The 22374-nt window shown below is 51.6% G+C and overlaps 1 protein-coding gene across 1 annotated transcript in view; it reads right to left on the reverse strand.

The window, feature by feature from the left end:
* The window catches only part of NKAIN1 (sodium/potassium transporting ATPase interacting 1), a 39295-nt gene extending 18095 nt beyond the window's left edge, over positions 1-21200 (reverse strand). The window contains exon 1 of the mRNA XM_080656139.1: positions 20762-21200. Within this exon, the coding sequence (XP_080512265.1) occupies positions 20762-20815 (54 nt within the window). The 5' untranslated portion in view covers positions 20816-21200. The remainder of the gene's footprint in view (positions 1-20761) is intronic.
* Positions 21201-22374: the final 1174 nt, after the last annotated feature.

A 22374-nucleotide genomic window follows, 5' to 3' on the forward strand; every position in this document is an offset into this window, starting at 1 on the left:
CAGGAGGCAGCCAATTGATGACCTCTCATCATTGATGTTTCTATCTCCCTCCCCCTTCCTCTCTCTGAAATCAATTTTTAAAAACATATTTAAAAAAAAAATAGCAGCGCCCTAGCCGGTTTGGCTCAGTGGATAGAGCGTCGGCCTGGGGACTGAAGGCTCCCGGGTTCGATTCTGGTCAAGGGCATGTACCTTGGTTGCAGGCACATCCCCAGTAGGGGGTGTGCAGGAGGCAGCTGATCGATGTTTCTCTCTCATCGATGTCTCTAACTCTCTATCCCTCTCCCTTCCTCTCTGTAAAAAATCAATAAAATATATTTTAAAAAAAAATAGCAGCACAGCAACATTCACGCTCCACCTCCTTCCCACCTAAGCATCCCCAACAATTGCAAGAGAGGACTCTTCTGCAAGTCTGTTTTATCTTAAAAGAATATGCATCCAGCATTCTCCTCTAAACAGAGCCTCCTCTTTAGTTCACTTCCCAGGAAATCAGGATAGAATCAATGCTCTGCACAGATGCACAGTATCTGTATCCTGTGGCTTAATGTCCTCCTCCTGCCAACCTGGCAGGTACAGGAACTGCGACCTGAGATGCTATCAGATTGGGTATAAATCCTGTCTCCACCACTTACAGGCCACACGCCTAGTAAGCCACTCGGCATGGCCGAGGTTGTTTTCTCATCTGAAATGGGAATAATTTATACTAGAACTTAAGTCTATGGGTGAAGGCCAGGGTAAGGCTGAGAGGGGTGGGTGAGGAGAAAGGATCCAAGCCTGAGGTCAGGGCCATGGACAGCTGGAGTCGCTGTAGGAAGAGCTGTGAGGAGACTGGCTCTGTCAGCCTTCATTAGACTTTCATTCTCACCTCATTTATTGACTGTCAGTCACAATACTAGACATTGAAGATACAGTGGCGAGCAAAGGCAAAAACAGACACAGCCCCTTTCATGATAAAAACACACAACAAAATTGGAACAAAAGGGAACTCTTTCAATCGGTTAAGGGCGTGTATGAAAAACCCACAGCTAACATCATACTTAAAGGTGAAAGTCTGAAAGCATTCTCCCTCAGTTCAGGAACAAGGCAAGAATGTCCGCTCCCCTCACTTCTATTCAACATGGCATTGGAGATTCTAGCCAATTAGGCAAGAAAAAGAAATCACTCAAAGGCACCTGTATTGGAAAGGAAGAACCAGCCCTAGCTGGTTTGGCTCAGTGGAGAGAGTGTCAGCCTGCAGACTGAAGAGTCCAGGGTTCGATTCCGGTCAAGGGCACATGCCCGGGTTGTGGCTCGATCCCCAGTGGGGGAGCGTGCAGGAGGCAGCCAATCAATGATTCTTTCTCATCACTGATATTTCTTTCTTTCTCTCTCTGTCCCTTCCTCTTTGAAATCAATTTAAAAAACAAAAACAAAACTTAGTGCTACTAAGTTAGATCAGCAATGTTGCAAGATCCAATATCAATATACAAAAATCAGTTGTATTTCTATACACTAGCAATGAACAAGCCAAAATTGAATTAAGAAAATTCCATTTACAATAGCAGCAAAAAGAATAAAGCACTTAGGATAAATTTTACCAACTAAGAAGGTGAAAGATTCATACACTGAAAGCTATAAAATATTGTTAAAAAATTAAATAAATGGATAGGCATCCAGTGTTCATGGGTTGGAAGGCTTAATGTTGGTAAGATGGCAATATTTCCAAATTGAATCTTATAGATTCAATACAATCTCTGTCAAAATTCCAACTACCTTTTTTTCCCCAGAAATGGATAAGCTGGTTCTAAAATTCATATAGAAATGCAAGAGACCCAGAATAGCCAAAATAATCCTGATACATGCCCAACATGGATGAATCTTGAAAACATTATGCTCAGTGAAAGAAGCTAGTCACAAAGGACCACACGTTGTATAATTCCATCTATATAAAATGTCAGGAATAGGCAAATCCAGAGAGACAGAAAGTAGATTAGTGGTAGCCAAGGGCTGGCAGGAGGGAAAATGGGGAGTGACTGCTATTGGATTTGAGGGTTGTTTTTTTTGGTTTGGTTTTTTTTGAGGGATGAAAATGTTGTGGAGTTAGATAGTGGTGAATGTTGCACATACCGGTACTCCGTGAACATACTAGAAACCACTGGCTTTTACACTTTGAAATGGTAAATTTTATGGTATGTGAATCACACCTCAATAAAGGAGAAGGAAGAAGAGGAAGAGGAGGAGGAGGAGGAGGAGGGGGAGGAGGAGGAGGAGAAAACCCAGACACAGCTCTTGTCCTCATGGAGCTTATATTCAGTGGGGAATGGGGGGTAACAAGACCTCTGAAGGAGGGGTAACAAGACCCAAGACCTCTGAAGGAGGGGTAACAAGAATGAGAGCTATGATGGAAGTAGTCAAGGAAGACTTTCTGGAGGACATGATCTGAAGGAAGAGGGGTTGACAAGGAAAGAAGACCGAGGAGGAGGGAAGCTCCTGTGGCAGGAGGGAGTTTGGTTAGAAGGACCCAGAAAAGATCCCTGTGGCTCGGACAGAAGAAATGAGAGGGAGCAGGGCAACAGAGGGAAGGGCTGGAAGGGCTTCTGTGTCCTATGGCCAGGTGCCAATGTGGCAGGGTCAGCGGCTGAGCAGGAAAGCAGTGGACAGCTGGAGAGGGGGCCCCAAACCCTCTGAGTACCTCGGGTCAAACATCACTGGAGGTATCAGGTCAAGGGCTCCCAGTCAACATCTGGAGAAGAGGTGGAGGTCATTTCTCTGGGCTAAGCCTCTCCCTTTTTTTGTTTGTTAATCCTCACCTGAGGATATTTTTTCCATTGATTTTTAGAGAGAGTGGAAGGAAGTGAGGGAAGGGGGGCAGAGAGAGAGAGAAAGAGAGAGACATTGATGTGAGAGAGATACGTTGATTGGTTGACTCCTACATGGGCCCCAACTGGGACCAGGGATTGAACCTACAACCCAGGTACGTGCCCTTAACTGGGAATTGAACCCACAATCCTTTGGGGCTCAGGTGGGCCCTCTAACCACTTAGCAACACCAGCCACGGCTGGGCTGAGCCCCTCTTGATGTGACCTGATAGCGAGGAAAACATCCAATTCTCTGACTTATTAGTGATACCTCCTGTAATGAAACTCCCAGGAAGAAAATACTGATGAAAACCAGTCTCACTGCCTCACTGCTATGGCAACAGCAACCCCTTCTGACTTCCCGCCAGACTAAAGGCCAGATGGGGAAGTCTGCCTAGCAACAGTGGTGGGTGTCAGGAGACCCCCGCCCCGCCAGGGGCTTCCGGATTCCCCTTCCATTATCGTCCCAGCCTTGGCTCCCATCCCAGCCTCCCCGCTTCTCCTCCCAGCAGAGAACCACACCAGCTACCAACATCTAAACAGGCCTTCACAGCTCAGTCTGTGATTTATGTCACCACCGTAATGTAGGATTATTAGCCCCACTGGACAGATAAAGACACTGAGGTTCAGAGAGGAGAAGGGGGTGCTGCCAGCCTGGTACCCTTCCCTGTGCTCTCCAGGATGGTAAAGGTCTGTGTATCTGTGCAGGTCTCCTGCTCTGATTCATCTGTGACAAAAGGAATAAATGAATGGAAGGAGTGTCATCCCTCCATCCTGTCCCCTTCTTCTTTTCCTGGTAATCCACCAGTTCTGGGCATGGGGGTGCTCTGCTCTGGTCTGGCCCAAAAGAGGGGAAAGGGGGGTGGGTATTTTGAGGCCTGAGAGCCAGAGCAGGAAGAAGGGTGGAGGAGAAGCCCTGTGCAGGGTCCAGCCCTGCTGGGGGAGGGGGTGGTACCGCCCAGGAGACGGGGCTAAAAAGTTTCCCTTCAAAATGCCTGGCTCCAGCCGAAACTGGTTTGGCTCAGTGGATAGAGCGTCAGCCTGGGACTGAAAGGTCCCAGGTTCGATTCCGGTCAAGGGCACGTACCTTGGTTGCGGGCACATCCCCAGTAGGAGGTGTGCAGGAGGCAGCTGATCGATGTTTCTAACTCTCTATCCCTCTCCTTTCCTCTCTGTAAAATATCAATAAAAAAATATACTTTTTTAAAAAAGAACCAAGCTTTATATAGATTCTATAATACCCCCCATCTTTTTTTTAAAAAAAAATGCCTGGCTCTGAACTTTAACCCTAGTATTAATAACGGTGGCTAATATTTTGCACACACTTACTCTGTCAGGCTTTGTGCCAAGCACTTTGCCTGCGCCTTCCCATTTTGCCCTCAACCACGAGTGAGGGATGGGTCACCACCCCTGTCCTAGAGTGGGGTGTGCAGCCTGAGATCTCAGAGCTGGAGGAGGCAGAGCTGTGGCAAACCAGGTGGGTCAGACCCCAGAGCCCAGGCTTACAACAGGTACTACAGCCCCCAGAAGGCTTCTCTTCTCACCTCCCCAGCCCCCAACCCCCAGGCTGGCTGAGACTAAAGGGAGGGCAGAGGAGCTGAGAAGAGGGGGTGGAGCTGCCTCCTGTTTGCTGGCCCTGGGCTGGAGGGAGAGGTGTGCTGTGGAAGCAAGGGTGGAGGGCGGCCCTCCTAAGGACGGCCCCTGCCTGATCTGCAGGCCTGGGCTTCACAGGAAAAGGAAGAAATGGTTTGTAAGTGCCTACTATGTGCATATGCTGAGCACAGCACTTTATAGTGGCGTTTCATTTTATCCCCAGAAAGACACTAAGATAAGAGCTAACGCTTATTATATCCAAGTATCTCTTGCATGCTTAGCAGGCTTTGATTCATTTAATCCTCACAGAAAGCATGCCAGGTAGAGACAGATCTTGGCTTCCCACATGGGAAACTAAAGGGTAAGGAAGAGAACTGCCCAAGGTCACATGGCTGGTAGCGGTGGGAACCAGGTCTTCCGGCGCCAGTGTCCATGAGGAACAGACTTACAGTCCTGCTAGGGGAGTGGTGTCCCCATTTTCCAGAGGGGGAGAGTGAGGCCCTTTCTTGAGGCCACCAGGTGTCAGCGTGGGGTTGGAGCCCCATCTCCTGGAACGTATGTGGCATGATGGCTTATTTAGTGGCACCTCCTGGATTGATGGGCCCCTTTGGCACTGCTTCCTCACCAGCTCTGCCTGGGAAACACAGAGACCATGGGGAGCGGCTCCAGCTGCAGACAGAACCGAGCAGGGGAGCATTTCTGTTCAGGGTATTTTTGTCTGGAATCACACACCCAACTGTGATCTTTTCCAGTGATGGCATCAGCCCGCTTCCTAGAACAGTCCAGGAAGGACCCTGATGCCAGGCATCGGAATGGACCCAGCATGCCCACTGCCTCCCTGGGCCTCTGTGGACCTGTCTGTTCAAACAAAGGGTTGGAGGGATGATCTCTGGGACCTTCCTGACTCCCAAAGTCCAGGATCCTCTGCCCGGGAGCGTCCCACTCAGCACAGTCATGCCTCCCACATGCACCGCCCTCCAGGAGCCTGACGGTGATTCCTGCGAGCCGTAATCACAGCAGCTACCACGTCCTAAGCCTTGGCTAAGTGCCAGGTGCTGTGCTGAGTGCTTTTCATGGATTCTCTCGTTGAGTTTGCTCAGCAGCCTTAAGAGGCGTTTTACAGGTGCAAAAACTCAGCCCAGAGAGACTGAGCAACTTGGCTGTGCTCACACTCCCGAGGAGTAGCAGAAACAGGATGTCTCAAAGTCACCTGGTGCAGGCCTTGATAAACCATGCCCCCTCCCCTCGCTCCTACCCTCATCCTGTCCCATCAGGCCTCAGGGGGCCCAGCAGCCCAGCCTGTCACAGCTGACAACCACGGCATGATGCCCAGGATGGGCCCCAGAAAGCCTCTCACTTTGTTGGGGGAATCCCTGTGTCCCTGGTGGCCTATCTTGGGGAGGACAGCTAGTAGCAGCTTGGGGACAGCAGCCTACTCAGATGGCACTTGGGGCCGCTGAGAGCAGACAGGCAGTGACAGGCAGGAGCAGCTGGAATTGCCCGAAGCAGATCAGACACCTGCACCCCACACCAAGCCCAGATCCTTCTCTCTAACATTGGGGGTCTTCAGGACCGAGGCAAGAGTGTCTAAGTAAGTTAGAAACCAAGCTAACAAACTCTTAAATAAGGTCCGGACAGCCAGGCTGTGATTTCAATTTCTCTGCCTCCTTAAAGCTCTGTTTAAAAGACAGCAGCATCCTCCAGCTCCAGCCGGCACTCCCACCTCTGCCTTCCTTCTGGGCCTCATACACAGGTCTGGACACACGTGTAGGCAACATCCACACCTGCCCTTCTTCCCAACACCGTCGGCTTTTGTCCCTGGGTCTGGGGGTGCACACCCCAGCCACACGGGCTGTCCTCTGGAGAAGCCCGGCGGGTCCTGAAAGTGGGCTTGGGGCTGACTGGACAGGGGGCCTGGGTCTGTCAGAGTAAACGGGTCAATCCTCACTGGAGACACGTTTCCAAAACAGAGTCTCAGGCCACCCTGGTGCCTGGGCTCTGGAGGCAGCACGGGGGCGGGTGGGGGGGGAGATAGAAAGAGAGCTTGGTATTTGGGATTTGGCGTTGGAATTCTGGCAAACCGCAGCTCTGCCACGTGCCTGCTGGGACTGTGGCCCAGGGAATTCCCCTCCGGGGTCCCATTTGCTCACCTGTGAAGCAGGGATGACACTTCCTGCCAGGAAGGGCTGCAGGAAGGAGTAAATGCAATAAGATCCACGCAAGGGCTCATGCTTCGTTTGCAGACTGTTCAACTCCACGCTGACCAGCATCTCTAAGAAGCCCTCTCTGTACCACCAGATCCTTCAGCATCTTCTCTTGGATAGCACTGGCCAAACCCAGCTCGATCTGAGAGCACCTGAGCCCACAGCAGCAGGGGCTGTGCCTCCCACACCGTTGAACCCCAGCATCTAGCACAGTGCCTGGCCCAGAGTAAGCAACAATGACTATGTGACTGGCTGAGTACATGAAGCTTTGTGACTATTCACCAGGCTTTCTGTCCCCTCATGGGGTTTATTCAAGTATGTCACACATTCACTGAGGGCCTTCTGAGGGCCAGGCCCCGAGGTCCAGATGCTCAGACACTTCTCCAAGCCTCATAGAGCTCAATCTAGGGAGAGGGTCCACGTGGAAATAGGAACAGATCCCAACAGTGTGGTGCCTGCAGTAATGGAGGAGGTGGGGGCAAGATGTGGCCAGAGCCCGAATGAAGACAGCAATGTGTGGTGGGGCTGCGGGAGTACAGAGAAGCTCAGAGAGGAAAGAATGGGTTAGTTGGCCTTAAAGAGAGGGGGAAGGACTTCCAGAGGCCAGAATGGCATATGCAAAGGCACTGGGTGTGAGGTGAAGCTGGCATGCTTACATCAATGTGGCCGGAGCTCAGGGACTGGAGGTGGTGTGTGCTAGGGTTGGTGGGCCAGCCGGACAGCCCAGTGTCCCAATGGTTAGACTACTAGTTCTCAAATATGTGGTCCCCAGACCAGCATTATCAGTAGAGCCTTGGAACATGTTAGAAATGCAAATGTCTCAGACCTACTAAATCAGAAACTCAGGGCAAGGTCCAAAAATGTGCATTTTACTAAGCTCTCTAGCTGCTTCTGATGCACATTGTTTTGAGACCCCCATCTCCACCCCTAGTTAAACTTCCTCCTGGAGGCACGGGGGAGCCATTGATAGGTGGTAAACGGGCAGTGAGGGGCGTCCGGATCAGAACATCAGAATGGCACCTGATTGCGATCTCTGGGCAGTCTGGTGAGGGGCTGGTCAAAGGCCCACAACTGAAAGTTGGCCCCACATGGACTTCCACCTCCAAGTGGACAGATTGTGTGTGGCAGAACAATCTATCTTCACATGTGAGGGAAGGGGCCACTGGGACGTCAGAGATCCCTGCTGGGCAAAGGGGCTGTTGCCAGGGTAACCACCTGTCACTGGGAGAAAGGGGACAGCGCCTTACAGAGGGTCAGTGAAGGGGCACTGGTTATTATGGCAACTTCCCCTCGGATGGGACAGGGCAAGGGAAGAAGGAAGCCTGGTTGTTCCCAGGTACCCCATCCCCATCCCAGGAGGGAGCCCCACAGACCCCAGTCCTCCTCTGACTGTACCTCGCCCTTCGTCCCCTCCTCTGTGCATTTGGGCTCCAGGTGACAGTCTCCTTTCATGAAGCCGCACACTCCTTGTCAAAGCCTAAGGGCTGAGGGGCTGCCTCCTTGGTTACAGCAAGGGCTCCTGTATCCATGGTGACCCTCTCTCAAGAGGCCTGAAACCCTCATGTGCCAGGCCTTCCCTTTCTCTGCCAGGGCTGGTTTTGGGGCCAGTGACTCCTGTCTGGTGGCAGGGCTCTCCCACTCTCCCTTTGGCCGCACAGAGTGAGGAAAGGAGGAACAAGAGGCTTCAACGTGTGACCTGCCACCAGGAGACGGACGCAGAGGGCGCACTAAACAGCCCATCAGGGAAACTCAGAACAACTCCGGTCCAAACTGAAGCTCAAAAGAGAGCAAACAGCTCTCAGACCTGGCAGAGCACAAAGCATGAAGGTTCTGGAGTCCAAAGGCCTGGGTTTGAGTCCAGCACCAGCACTGTGTCATCTTGGGCAGGCTTCGCCGCTTCCTCACCTGGACATCAGAGATAATATTAATATCTACTCCTAGGGTTCACATCTGAAGTGAGAAACAGCACCCGACACCGCCCTGCGTCTTTGTCTCCCTCTTTCTCAGGCAGAAGGGAGGAAAGGCCCCTGATGACCTCTCTGCTGGTGGAACAACTGGCGGAGAGAGCAGTGGCTGTGGGGTCAGAAACATTCCATAAACACTGACTGCTGGTACTGTAATTATTACTACTAATCACCGGGCCATGTATGGAGCCCTGCCTAATTTCTTCTGCTCCTACCCCCGAGGTAATTTACATTTCCTAGTGCAATCTTCATTCACTACAACCTGAGGCAGGGATGTTTTCTAGAAAGCAGCAGCCATGAGCTTCTTAGTTTTCCTGCAAGGCCCAGCCCAGGCTTCCTGCCAAGGAGCACCCAGGCAGCTCAGCATGGGAAGGACTTGGAAATCATCTACTCTCACTCAGTATGCAAGAGAAACCCACCTTCCTGGCCTCATCAAGAGCCTGAATGCCTCCGGGGACGAGGTCCTTAGTCCCTGCGGAAGGTGGACGGTGCCCAGGACTCCGGGGCGGAGTGAGCAGAAGCTGAGCAGGCAGCTGCTGGAGCTGGGGCTGGAGGGAACTCCCGGGGCCACCCCCAAGCCCTAGCAGCTTCCCCTGCCCTCCCGCTGAAAGCTGATAATAGGAGTGGTTCTAATTATGCTCTAATTGCTTTCTTCCAGGCAGTTTCTCTGGAGCCAAGGAGTTCAGAGTTCATGAATAAATGAAGAGGGAGGAAGCGGGGAGGGATTTTTATTGATCGACAAATCTCTACTGCCAGTGTCTGCCCCACAAATGCTTAGGCAGGGAGCTGTGTGCAGTTCTGAATACATACATTGAAACAACATACACACCACAGCCCCCAAGCCCTCTCTCTGAAGGACTGCTGGGAGTTAAAACAAAGGTTACAAGAAGTGTCCTAAACTGGCTTTGGGTCCCAGTTCCAACTCTGCCACTGACTTGCACTGTGGTCTCGGGCAAATCCTAGTTTTCTGGGCTGTAGAGAGTGGGGGCGAAAGTAATGTCTGACAGCCCCTCTCAGAAAACCCAGATTTCAGGATGTCGATGGGAATCATCCAGCTACAGAACCCTGAGCCGGGCCAGGGAGGCACTGTCACCCTCACCCTCAGGTTGCCCTTTCGCCCAGATGCCTCCTTCTCTAAGAACTGGCCAGGCAGCTGGGGGCTCCAGGGAAGTGGCAGGAGGAACACCCACACCTCCATGCAGGCAGGACGCCTGGTGGGAAAGAGCAGGGGCTCTGGATGTTGATGTCTACCCTCCCACTCTGAGGCCCTGGGCAAGGCCCTTAAGCTTTTTGAGCCTCAGTTGCTTCATCTGTTAAATGGGAATGACGGACTATGTTATGAAGGTTCACCCAGGGCATATAATGGCGTTAGCCGAGTGCCTGGCATATAGGAAGCATTTGGCAAGTGGTAGGTAGATATGATTGCTAATATTGTCAACAACCCTGCCAGGTTCAGAGTGGTGACTTCATTACAGATGAAGAAACAAAGGATGGGTCAAGCAGCTTACCCAAATCATTATGAAGTGGTAGGATTTGAACTCAAGCCCATCTGACCCTAAAACCTCTGTAGCCCAGTTTTATTTCTCCACTGTGTCTAACCCATCCCCAGGAGCTGGCTCATAGTAGGTGTCCATAATAACATGCCGAGTGACAGAGAAATGTAGAAAAAAATTAGTATAACAGGCTCTATTTCTAATGACCAAGGTAAGGGTGGGTTTATGGAGTTAGAATGAGGCCAAAATTTCCTTCAAGGTCAAAGCAAAGTGCTGGGTCTGCTTCCTCAATGGCTGGGGCCCGGCCAGGTGGGATATGGGGATCCTTGGTATGTGCTTGTAGAAGGAAATCTTTTTACCCCTTCCTGACTTCCACTAAGAAGCCAAAGTCAGAAATCCCGGCTTTGGCATTCGCCAGAACCTGCTCTGCCACTGCCTTGCTGTGTGACTTTTGGCAAATGACTTCGGTTCTCTGAGCCTCAGAGTCCTCATCTAGGAAATGGGGATAACAACGGCCCACCTCTGGGGCTGCTGCGGAGGAGATGAGATGACATGTGCAAGGCTATATGTTAGGTTAGGAGGGGGGCCTGGAGTCAGATTGCCCGGGTTTGCACCCCAGCACTGGCACTGCCTGCAGCCTCAGGTTCTGCTTCTGTAAAACTGTCACTAAATAAGGGTGTAGCGAGGGTGAATGAACCACTACAGGTGAAACCGTTACAACAGTAGGCAGTGTGCGTAAGTGCTCAATAAATCTCTATTGGACTATGCTACGTGCAGAGAGCCAGAGTTCATTTCACACCTGGGGAAACAGAGCCCCAAGGAGGTGTGAGGACTTGTCCAAGGTCCCAGAGCCAGCCCACAGCAGACCCAGGCCTATGTGGGAACCTGCTGTATGCAGGGCCCCGTCCAGACCTCAGCTTGCACTGATGACCACAGACCTTTCACAGACCGGGGCCATCCTACTCAAGGCTTGAAGACTCTAGGACAGTGGTCGGCAAACTGCAGCTCACAAGCCACATGCAGCTCTTTGGCCCCTTGAGTGTGGCTCTTCCACAAAATACCACATGCGGGCGCGCACGTACAGTGCCATTGAAACTTCGTGGCCCAGGCGCAGAAGTCGGTTTTTGGCTCTCAAAAGAAATTTCAATCATTGTACTGTTGATATTTGGCTCTGTTGACTAATGAGTTTGCTGACCACTGCTCTAGGAGGCGGGAAGGGGGGGGGGGGCGGGCGGGTTGGGGAGGTGGAAGCTCCCCTCTCCTGTCCTCCCTGGTGGCTCCAAGGCTGGCTTAAACCAGCAGGGTGTGTCAGAGGGCAGGGAGGACTGACCCACCTTCCTGGCCCACCTGGCTGGCCCCTCCATTCCTGGGCTGGCTGCAGAGGCCTCAGAAACAATCCAGGACCCGGACTGGAACACCATTTGTCAGCCCTGCATGGTGGTGACGGGCTCATCTCCATGGCAACAGTACAGTATGAAGGCATCCTGGCATCATTAGGGAGCGCACTGAGTAGTATAAACAGAGGCTGCAGTAGATTACACGCCTATTATGAGCAGTCTCGGGCTCTGAGCACTGGTAATTATGCCTAATTGTGCATTTAATTGTGTAATTGAAAACCCACATCTCTGGTTCAGGCTGGGGCTGCAGAACTTACCCCCCCTCCAAAAAGAAGAGGCTTAGGAATCTTCCCTACCCTGAAAACCCTATGGCGGCCTCCCCTTCTAGGGAAAGTGGTACCCAGAATAGTCTCAGGAGAAAAGTGCATATAGACTCCCATTTCCCCTATTTCCTGTGCCAGGTTCTGAGACTTGGGGTGGGAGGGGGTGGAGCATGTTTAAGGCAAAGGCACATGGGAAGAGCAAAAAAATGCTCACAATTTTAATTATTCGTACTAGCTACCATTTTGTACTATTGCCATTGTCCTCTCAGGACCCAGACCACATCTGGTGGCTCCAAGGGACCTGGGTCATCATAAGCTCCATTATGCATCCAAGTGGTCATCTAACTTACATATAAATTCTTAATCACTGCCAGGGACAGGGAACTCACCACTTGATGGTCAGTCTGCCACTGCAGTGTACTCTTTCCCCCATCCCCAGTGTCACAGAGCGGAGAAAATGAGGCTCAGAGAGGCAGGGCCAGCTCAAAGTTGCACAGCAAGTGAGTACGAGAACTGTGGGATTCTGGCTTGTAGCTGAGGGCATTTTTTTTAAAGATATGTTTTTACTGATTTCAGAGAGAGGAAGGGATAGAGAGAGAGAGAGAGAGAGAGACAGAAACATTAATGATGAGAGAGAATCATCGATCAGCTGCCTCCTGCACGCCCTCTATTGGAGATGGAGCTTGAAACCCAGGCATGTGCCCCTTCTGGGAATAGAACTGTGACCTCCCGGTTCATGGGTTGACGTTCAACCACTGCGCCACACCAGCCAGGCTGAGGGCATACTTTGTATGTACCCTAGGTGATTGTGCCCAGCACTTCGTGGGGTCTTCAGAAATATTTGCTGAATGCAACTCCGGGTAGGGTTAGGGCCGTGGTCGGCAAACTGCGGCTCTGTTGATTAATGAGTTTGCCGACCACTGACCTAGACTCTCGATTCCAATAATTACAGGCTGTTGTTGTTCCTTGTGATTAAGCCCCTATCCCAGTGGTCGGCAAACTCATTAGTCAGCAGAGCGGCAAACCACTGGGTTAGGGAGTGGCAATTCTTATTCTCTGACCCGACAGCTATTTAGTTTTTCTGGAGTTTAGGAAGCTCACCGGTGGTGACCAGGGGTGGTGATGGGTCAGAACCTCTGTGGTCTGAGACTTCATTTTACAACCAAACATACCATGTGGGCATTTGGGATGGGGACAGTATAAACACTCATTCCGACAGAAAGAGGAAAGATGTCACCTGAGTCCCTGACAATCTGACACCAGGTGTGAAGCCTGGAGCAGGCCATCAAAGGCAGGAGTCTCCTCCTGTCTCCAGGGCCTGATACCCACCCTCCTACCCGCCCCCACTCCTGTCAGTCACTGCTGCCTGCAGCAAGGTGGGCCTCTGTGCAGCAGCTCTGATCTCCCCCTGGGAAAAGACAAACTCATTGATGACTCAGAGCTGGAGTCCAACCTCCCTTTACAGAAGAGGACACAGAGGGTCAAACCTTTCTGACTCCCTCTGAGTGAGTGCCGGACCCTGTGCCCAGCTCTCTCCCTGCATTATCTCAGGCCACCCTTACTACAGTCCCCATATTACAGAAGAGAAAACCAAGGGACAGTCAAGGCCACGGCCACAAGATTTAGCAGAACCTCTGCTCCAACTTGGGCCTTCTATGGGCTGAAAAGGGGATATGTCCCCCATTTCCTTCCCCACAGTATTGATTCATAGAGTTTGATTTCTCATTTCCAGGGCATTCAACAGTGTGAACCCTTTGTGAGCTCCTACTCAGCATATCTTACCCCAAAGGAGACTCTGTCAACTCTTTGGGGCAGATTATTACTATCCTGCCTGGCAGGTGGCTCAGTTGGTTAGAGCGTTGTCCTGATATGTCAAGGTTGCGGGTTTGATGTCCGGTCAGGACACATATAAGAAGCAACCAATGAATGCATAAACAAGTGGAACAACAAATCAATGTTTCTCTCTCTCCTTTTCAAATCAATAACAATTAAAAAAAGATGATTACTATCCTGATTTAGAGAAATGCAGGAGGAAGCTCAGAGAGGTTAAGTGTCTTACCCAAGGTCACCCAGCTACAAAGAAGCAGAGGTAAAACTGAAACCCCAGCCTGACCCCAAAGCCCAAGCTCTTCCCAACTGCCCTGCCCCAGGGTTCTCCAGCTGCTTTGAGAGGCAGGGGTCAGGAGGCCAGGAAAACCCATTAAACCTGCAACTGCAGATACAGCTCTTCTAACACCCTGGTGCTTGCTGGCAGAAGTATGTCTCAGGGAGACTTGCTTTGCTACCTGAGACTCTCCCTATCTCCGAATCATCATCCCTCTCCCTTTCCTGATCAAGGAGGGAGGCCAAGGGCACTGGGACTAGGATTCCCAGGACCAAAGCCAGCTCTACTCCCTGTGGCCTAGAACTAGCTTTGAAAAAAAACACATCTCTGGTCTAAGTCTGTTCTGCTAGCACCCACCCCTCCCTGAAAGGAGACTTCAATGATTAGAGCTTGGTTCATATTTTACAACTGTCTTCACATCCTTTCCCCTTGATCACTCATCTGAAGCCCAGACTGTATCTTGTTTCCTTGGCAACGAGTCACTTCTTTCTTTTGAGCCTCAGTATGCCCATCAGTAAACGGGTATAAAAATAATATCTAGCCCTAACCGGTTTGGCTCAGTGGATAGAGCATCGCCCTGCAGACTGAAGGGTCCCAGGTTCGATTCCAGTCAAGGGCATGTACCTTGGTTGTGGGCACATCCCCAGTAGGGAGGGTGCAGAAGGCAGCTGATCGAAGTTTCTCTCTCATTGATGTTTCTAACTCTCTATCCCTCTCCCTTCCTCTCTGTAAAAAGTCAATAAAATATATTTTTTAATAAATAAATAAAAACAATATCTACCTTATAGAGTTGTTATGAAGGCTGATAAGTTTTCAACACTAGTCAATTTCTTCCCTGGTTAACTTTTTCTCAACCTGCATCATAGTATCCTTAAACCCAACACTAGCATTGGGATGAATAGAAATAGGGACGGGGATGGGGGTTTGTGGAGCATTTGAATAAGCAGCTCAGAATATCGTGTATCTAGTAATACATGTATCGAGGAAGGACTTAGATTTCTGCATTGCCTTCCACATCCAGCATCCCACAAGCTTACAGGGGGAGCAATGGGCATGCAAGGTAGAAGCTAGGAGTCCTAGGTCTGGGTTTGAATCCTCATTCTGTCCCTGCTATATATGTGGCCATGAATAAGCTAGAGAGTAACAAGGGACAGGTATACAAGGAGCCAGTGTACCTGTGCTGGGCTCATAGCGGACACCAAACAAAAAGGTGGCTATTATTGTTACTGTTATTTCTGCTGAACCATACACTTACTATATAAAGAAACTAAGACTTGAAGAGTTTATGGGCATGAGTCTGACCACTACATCTCTAACCCAGGCAGAGAGGGGGGCAGAAGTGAGCTGTCCAAGCCTCAAGGCAAATAAGAGCTAGTCCCCAGGAGCACGGCCCCTCGGCCAGGCACTGTGCTATTCTATTGGGACACTGTCTCATGGAATGCCCCAAACTGCCATGGGGTAGGAGCTGTTGTTCTGACTACTTTATAGGAGAGAGGCTGAGGCTCGGAGAGGGTAAGAGCTTGGGCTTTCTGGAAGTCACAAAGCAAGGCAGCAATGACTGACTGAACCGGGAGATATTGCTTCTAAGCTCTGGGCCGGATTTTATTTCATTTTGATTGATTTCAGAGAGGAAGGGAGAGGGAGAGAGAGGTAGAAACAGCAATGATGAGAGAGAATCATGGATCGGTTGTTGCCTCCTGCATGCCCCCCACTGGGGGTTGAGCCCACACCCAGGCACATGACTGGGAATCGAACTGTGACCTCCTGGTTCATAGGTCGACGCTCAACCACTGAGCCACGCCAGCTGGGCTCTGTTCCAGATTTTAGAGTGGCTGCCATTTATGGGGGGCTTATTTGAAATAATCACCCACACACCCCTGCAAAGGAGCAGAACCAGGGCCACCCCTAGTCCCACAAAGGCCCCCCTTCTCCATTCCACCCTGCTCTGCCAACATCATAAGGATCTTGGGAACTGTTTGTCTTCAGTCAGTTCACCTGCAAAAGGGAGCTGATCCCCCACCCCCAGCTGTCTGAAGGGGTCAGTGGCCTGCACAGTTTCATGCTCCTGACTCCCAGGTGTGGCTCAAGGACCTGAAGCACCCAGAGCTGAGCCAGACACTCCCCAGGAAGCCATGAGCTTGCCGTGCAGCTGCTTCAGGGCGCAGGCCCCATCTCCCTCCAGTCTTCCCCATCACTCTCCTAATAACCACATCAATCAGGTTGACCACGTTTCACACCATTACTCGCAGCTCAGCAGGAAGCTACACATTTCCCCCTTCACCCACCACCTTCCAGAAAGCAGAGTGCGTTCCAGAAGGGAAGAGAATGAAGCTAACATTTTTTCTGAGTACCTATTATGTAGATGGCACTGGCTAAGCCCTTTTTACGACTCTGAGAGGTAGGGACAACTCTCTTTGACAGGAAGAAAACGCTCCAGAGGAGTGAATGCATGCATGTGTCCAAGGTCACACGAGCTGGGACAAGAGCAACCACAGCAGTGACGGATTACTGAGCACTCGCAGGCTCACGCTGCCAGGCATGCGCATGATCCTATTGAAATACTATCGTTTCCACTTTGCAGGTGAGGAAACGGAGGCTTGAAGCAAGGAACAGACCTGTCTGAGGTCGCACACTGCTCAAATGTGAACCGCAGAGAGGCACAGGGCGGAGAGGGTGGCTCTCTGCTCAGGCAGAAGAGTGCTCGATCCTGGTTCATCACTGACTTGCTTAGTGATCGAGGGCACACCTCATCACCTCGCGGAGCCTCGATCTCCTCCTCTGAAAAAGGGGATACGAACATCTCTCCCATCATGTGGAATAACAGTAAGAAGGATAAAAAGAGTAAAATAGCTAACTTTTATCAGTCGTTTAACATGTACCAGGCATTTTGCCAAGCACTTACATATGTAAGCTCATTTGGTTAAATGAGGTAATGCGTATAAAGTGCTTAGTACAGGAGTCCAGAAATGGGAGTAATAATGGCGATGATGAAGAAATTGATGATGACTCCCTTGGGCAAATCCCCTCGGTTCATCCTCTTACGGGAAGAATAGCGGCCTGTAAGGTTTCAGGAAGGAGGTGGAAAGAAAGGCTGGGTCTGGATGGGGGAAGGAAAGGGAGATACATAAAAATTAGGGAGTGAATAGCATTAATAATGTCAAGATGGTACATCAAGTAGGAGCTAGGAAGCCAAGGGACCCAAGATATTCTACAGATGCCCGGCTGGCGTGGCTCAGTGGTTGAACTATGAACCAGGAGGTCATGGTTCGATTCCCGGTCAGGGCACATGCCCAGGTTGCGGGTTCGATCCCTAGTATGGGGCGTACAGAAGCCAGCCGATCAATGATTCTCTCTCATTATTGATGTTTCTGTCTGTCTCTCTCTCTCTCGCTTCCTCTCTGAAATCAATAAAAATAGGTTTAAAAAATAGATATTCTACAGAATGGAACCAGACTGTGATGCATCAAAACCTCCAGGCCAGCCCAGACCTCATCCCAGAGTCCCTGATGGGCAGAACTGGCAGGACCCTAGAGACAGAGACTAATGGTTCTTCCCATTTTACAAATGGAAAAACCAAGGCTGGCAGTGGGGAAAAGACTTGGCCAAGTTCACAGGACATCAGTGACAGAGTTGGGCTTAAATCCAGGCCTCCTGCCTCTCAGCTCAGGGCCCGATACCTGTTGCTTCCCACAAAGGAAGAGTGCAAGGGCCACCTGGATGCTTGGGCCACAACTCCAGGAGAGCATTCCATGGTATATACATAATTAAGATAATAACAATGAAAAGCTAAGGTTCATTCTGTGCTTGGCACAGTGCTAAATTCATTATGAGCACATAATCCTTGCAACAACCCTACTTAACAGATGACAAAACTGTGGCTCAGTAAGGGTAAGCAACTTGCCTAAGATCACAGCTAGAAAGGGACGGTCAGGACTCAAACCCAGGTCTGACCTATCAAACTCCAAGGCCTTGTCTCTGTAGTGTCCACCTGAATGGTATCTGCTTCTCCTACAGTTCGTCTTGTAAAGTTTTCAGCTGAGAAACAATCAGCCTCTTCCTTCTCTGGCTCTTTCCATTGGATGAGAAAACAGACTCCCTTCTCCCTAGGATAATGTCAGGCTGGTGAATTCCAGCATCTGGGAGCACTTTACGGAAGCTGCCAGGGAGCAGAGGCTCCTGGGGGTGACAACTGAGGGGACCCACTCTGCAATCAGCTCAGACAGAGCAAAAGAGCCAAGAGACCACTTTTCAAGTCCCTCCTCGGAGCACCTCCCCAAAACATCTCATGTGACCCTCAAAGCCGCCAAAGCCACCCAGCCACGACACAGGAGATGCAGAGTCCCAGCCCGGTCATGTCTAACTCCAGATCCCCTTGGGCTGGTGAACCCTCTATGTGGAAGAGTGGGACTTAGCTTAGCTCATGAGAGCTATGGAGGCAGGGAGATTACCCTCATTCACCACCTCATCTCTAGAGTAGTAAGCACTTCCCAAGGGACCCCTGACTTAATCAGGCCCAGAACTACTTACTAGTATTTTATAAGTAAGAAGGCAACAGAGGATGCTGGTCAGCTGCCTGGCTGCAAAGCCTGGCTCCTACCTACAGAACTTTGGGCAAGTTACTTTATAGGGTCATTATGAGGATTTAATGAGTTAATAGGTGGAAAAGTGCTTACAATCACCTCGTAAGTGCTCCCTAAAGCTAACTATTGTTATTTTTTAAAAATAATTTATCATTGCAACCCTCATCTCTTATTTTGTATTTATTTACTTATTTTTGTTAAACCTCACCTGAGGATATTTTTCCATTGATCTTTAGGAGAGAGTGGAAGAGAGAGGGAAAGACAGAGAGAAACATTGATCTATTGGTTATCTCCTGCATGTGCCCCAACTGGAGCCCGGGCCTGGGAGGAGGCTGCAACCAAGGTGTGTGCCCTTGACTGGAATCGAACCTGGGACCCTTTGGTCCGCAGGCCGACACTCCATCCGCTGAGCCAAACTGGCTAGGACAAAGCTAACTATTGTTATTATCATCAACAGAATGAGCCTGGGACAAACTATTAATTAGTACTTATCTTTGGGGTGTGCAACTGGACATACAAGGAAACTTACCTTTCTCTTCTGCTCTGTTTGATTATTTATTGATTTATTCATTTTTACAATATGTGTGCATTACTTTGCTAATAAAAAAGCTCTAGTTTAAAATTTAAACACGAACAAGTACAGAAAAAGGAATCTTCTGAAAAGTTTTAGCACTTGTTGGCATTTTATGTTCCTCAGAGCAGATAACGAAGGGTGTTTCTACTGTGCGCCAGGAGTTGCCAAAATAACGGATTCATTCATTTGTTTTACGAATATTAATGGAGTGCCACGCACTGTTCCAGCTGCTGGGGATTTAGCAGGGAACAAAACAGACCATGCCTGCCCTTCTGGAGTTTCCATTCTACCTGATCTTAATTAATCTCCTCTGCAACCCTCAAGGATGAGCAATTTACAGATCGGCAGACCAAGGCGGCCCAGTGAGGGGAAGTCACTTGCCTGCGTGCCACCGCTGGGAGCAGGGCTACAGTCTTCTAGCCTAGGCTGTTTCTACCACTGCCCAAGAGGGCAGGGCCGTGGATGGCAAGTTTGGGGCTGGTGTCCCCAAGAGGTGAGGTCTGCCCATCCAGGCGCAAAGCTTCACTCTGTATTACTGTACACACCTATGGTGGAGAAGGGGCTGTGGCGCAGGAGAGAGTGGAGACCGGGTCACGGAGGCAGGCATAACTCACACTCAGACTTGAGTTTTGTCCATGGAGGTTCCCATGCGTCTCTACCCAGAGGAGCAGCACAGCTTCAAAAATCCCTTGTTGTGGGACCTCAGCTCTAGGGTAGACAGAGGACCCTGGCCTCTCCTTAAGCACCTTCCCAAATCCACCTGCCAGAGCCTGAACTGAAGGGCAGTCGGTCCCCTTCAGCTCCTGAATTCACTCCACTAGCCGCCCGGAGACAAGAACCTGAGTTTCCTAAGCTGGGGTCAGGCACAGTGTCCTCAGATGCTCCCATCCTCCCAGAGCACCCCTGAATGCCCAACTCCGTCAGTGCCAGCCCTGAGAGAGGATTGCTCTGCCTGTCCTCACCCCTGATGCTCTGGTGGAGCTGATGACTGATGGAACACCCATGCCACAGTGGCCACAGTCAAAGCAGAGAGGGCGGTTCAGCACCTGGTTAGTCAGACTGGCCAGTACCTGGCACCTCCGTGTGACCCTTTCTAGGGAGGTGGTTCTCCATTCCCAGGCCTGCTCAGTCAGGGGGGTGAAGGGAGGCAGAAACAGCACAAAGGAGTGAACGGTTCTTGGAGTCTAAGATCCCAACAGGTTCCTAACACACACAGATGAACATGGACCAGAATCCAGAGACCTAGAGATATGTCCAAGAGAAACCCAGAGAGACACGCACAGGAGCTGAGACTTTGTGAGAAACACTCACGGGGCGGAGACCAGAGGCAGAAGCCCGGAGGAAGGGAGACCCACGCAAACAAACGAGTGATCTAGGAAAACACACGGCAGGGATAACAACGAATCCACAAACCAGCCCCGGTCACATCCCCAGCCCCAGCCAGCTACAGTCCCAAAGCGCACCTCGCAACAGGAGGCCCGACGCGTGGAGCCCCAGGCGCGGGGCGGGCCGGGGACTCGCGCACAGGGCGCACTCCCGGACTGGGGAGCGCCGGCGAGAAGCGCACACAAAGAGACAGCACGGCCAGCAGGAGCTGGCTCCGCCCGTCCGCTCCGTGAGTCCAGACCACCCCCCACTCGGGCACTCTCACCGGACACACACACACACAGACACAGCACCCTCCCGCACGCCTAGGGACCCCGCCCCGCCGCGCCCCACCCTGCTCCGGCCGCCCGGGAGCGAGGCGCTCACCAGCTGCAGGCAGCAGAAGGCGACGAGCGTGCAGCGCCCGCTGCACTTGCCCATGGCTCCAGGGGCCGCGCAGGCCGTCCGCCGCGGCGCCCCTCTAGCTCGGCGGCCGTTGCTTCCTCCGCACCGGGCGGTCTCCGCGTTCTTCCCGCTGGGCGCCCCGGGCGGCGGGGCCGGGCGCTTAGGGCCGGGGCCAGGAGCGCCGGGTCCTCAGGGCTGGGGCGGGCCGCCTGCGCTCTGAGTCCATGGTCCGTCCACCCGCGCGCTTGCTCCGCCGCGCCGCGCCTTCTTTGTCTGACCGGCCGGGCGCCCGACGCACCTCCTGCCCCGGGGCGGCTGGCGTGGAGCGCGGAGCCGGGAGCGCAGACACCGAGCGCGGCGCGGCGCAGAGCAGCACTGCCCAGCTGGGGCAGCCGCCCCGGCGCTCCGCGGCCACGGCTTCCCGGCCCCACCACGTGGCTCTGCCGTTGCCGCCGCCGCCACCGAGAAGGAGGGAGGGAGGGGGGAGAGAGGTGGGGCGGGGCGGCCGCGGGAGGCGAGAGGAGGTGGGAAGGGGTAGGGAAGTGGAGAGTTGGGGGAGAGAGGCGGGGAGTGAAGTGGGAAAAGCGCAGGCTTGGGGGCTGGCAGCCCTGGATCAAACCCGGACTTCACGGCTTGCTCACTCTGTGTGACCTTGGGCAAATCACGTCACCTCTCTGGGTCTCAGTTTTCTTAAACAAAGTAGGAATAATAATGTCGCTTCAGTGTTGCCATGAAAATGAAATGTATTTATGTGAACCAAGCACTTAGCTTGGCCTCCTGAGGGCGCTGGACACCCCTCTGTCCAGCCTGTGTTTAGGGTCTTGGGGTTCAAACTTTGGCCCTCCATTTTCCACCCCAGTTCCCAGATCTGCTCCTCATCCTAGCTTTCCCCCTGAATGCCGGGTCACATTTTCTTCCTTCTCTTTTCTTCTACTGGCGTTTATTGAGCCCTGACTGCATACACATCCCGGGAGCCCTGGATCCAGAAATGAGCCCTGCTGTTCCAGAACCCACTGATAGAGCACCCCAGTCAGGCTCCCAGGGGCAGGGCTGCCTAGGGGGCTGGGCCAGCCCTCGACCCAGCCTGCAGTGGGGAAGGGCTTGCCCTAGAAGACTGCCTTCTCCAAGATGCCCCCCAAAAGCTCTCAACTCCTAAATCCATTTAACCATCCCTGCCCCACAGCTAAGTTAAAAAAGAAAAAATCCTCCAGAAGCATTGATCAGATGCTCAAACCTCAGAGGAAAGGTAGGGGAGGGTGGGGGTAAGGGAGAGAGATCAACCAAAGGACTTGTATGCATGCATATAAGCATAACCGATGGATGCAGACAACAGGGGGTGAGTGTGAGGGCATGATTGGGCAGGTGGAGGGACAACGGGACAATCTCTAAAATTAAATATATATATATATATATATATATTTAATTTTAGAGATAGAGGGAGAGACATCGGTTGCCTATTTATGCACCCCAATTCACCTGCAACCTAGGTATGTCCCCTGACCAGGAATCGAACCCACAACCTTTTGGAGTATGGAAGGGCATTCCAATTGACTGACAGTCCACCTGACCAGGGCCACACCTAACTTCTTGTAGTC

The sequence above is a fragment of the Plecotus auritus genome (assembly GCF_963455305.1).
Source record: "Plecotus auritus genome assembly, chromosome: 2".
Classification (NCBI taxonomy): domain Eukaryota; kingdom Metazoa; phylum Chordata; class Mammalia; order Chiroptera; family Vespertilionidae; genus Plecotus; species Plecotus auritus.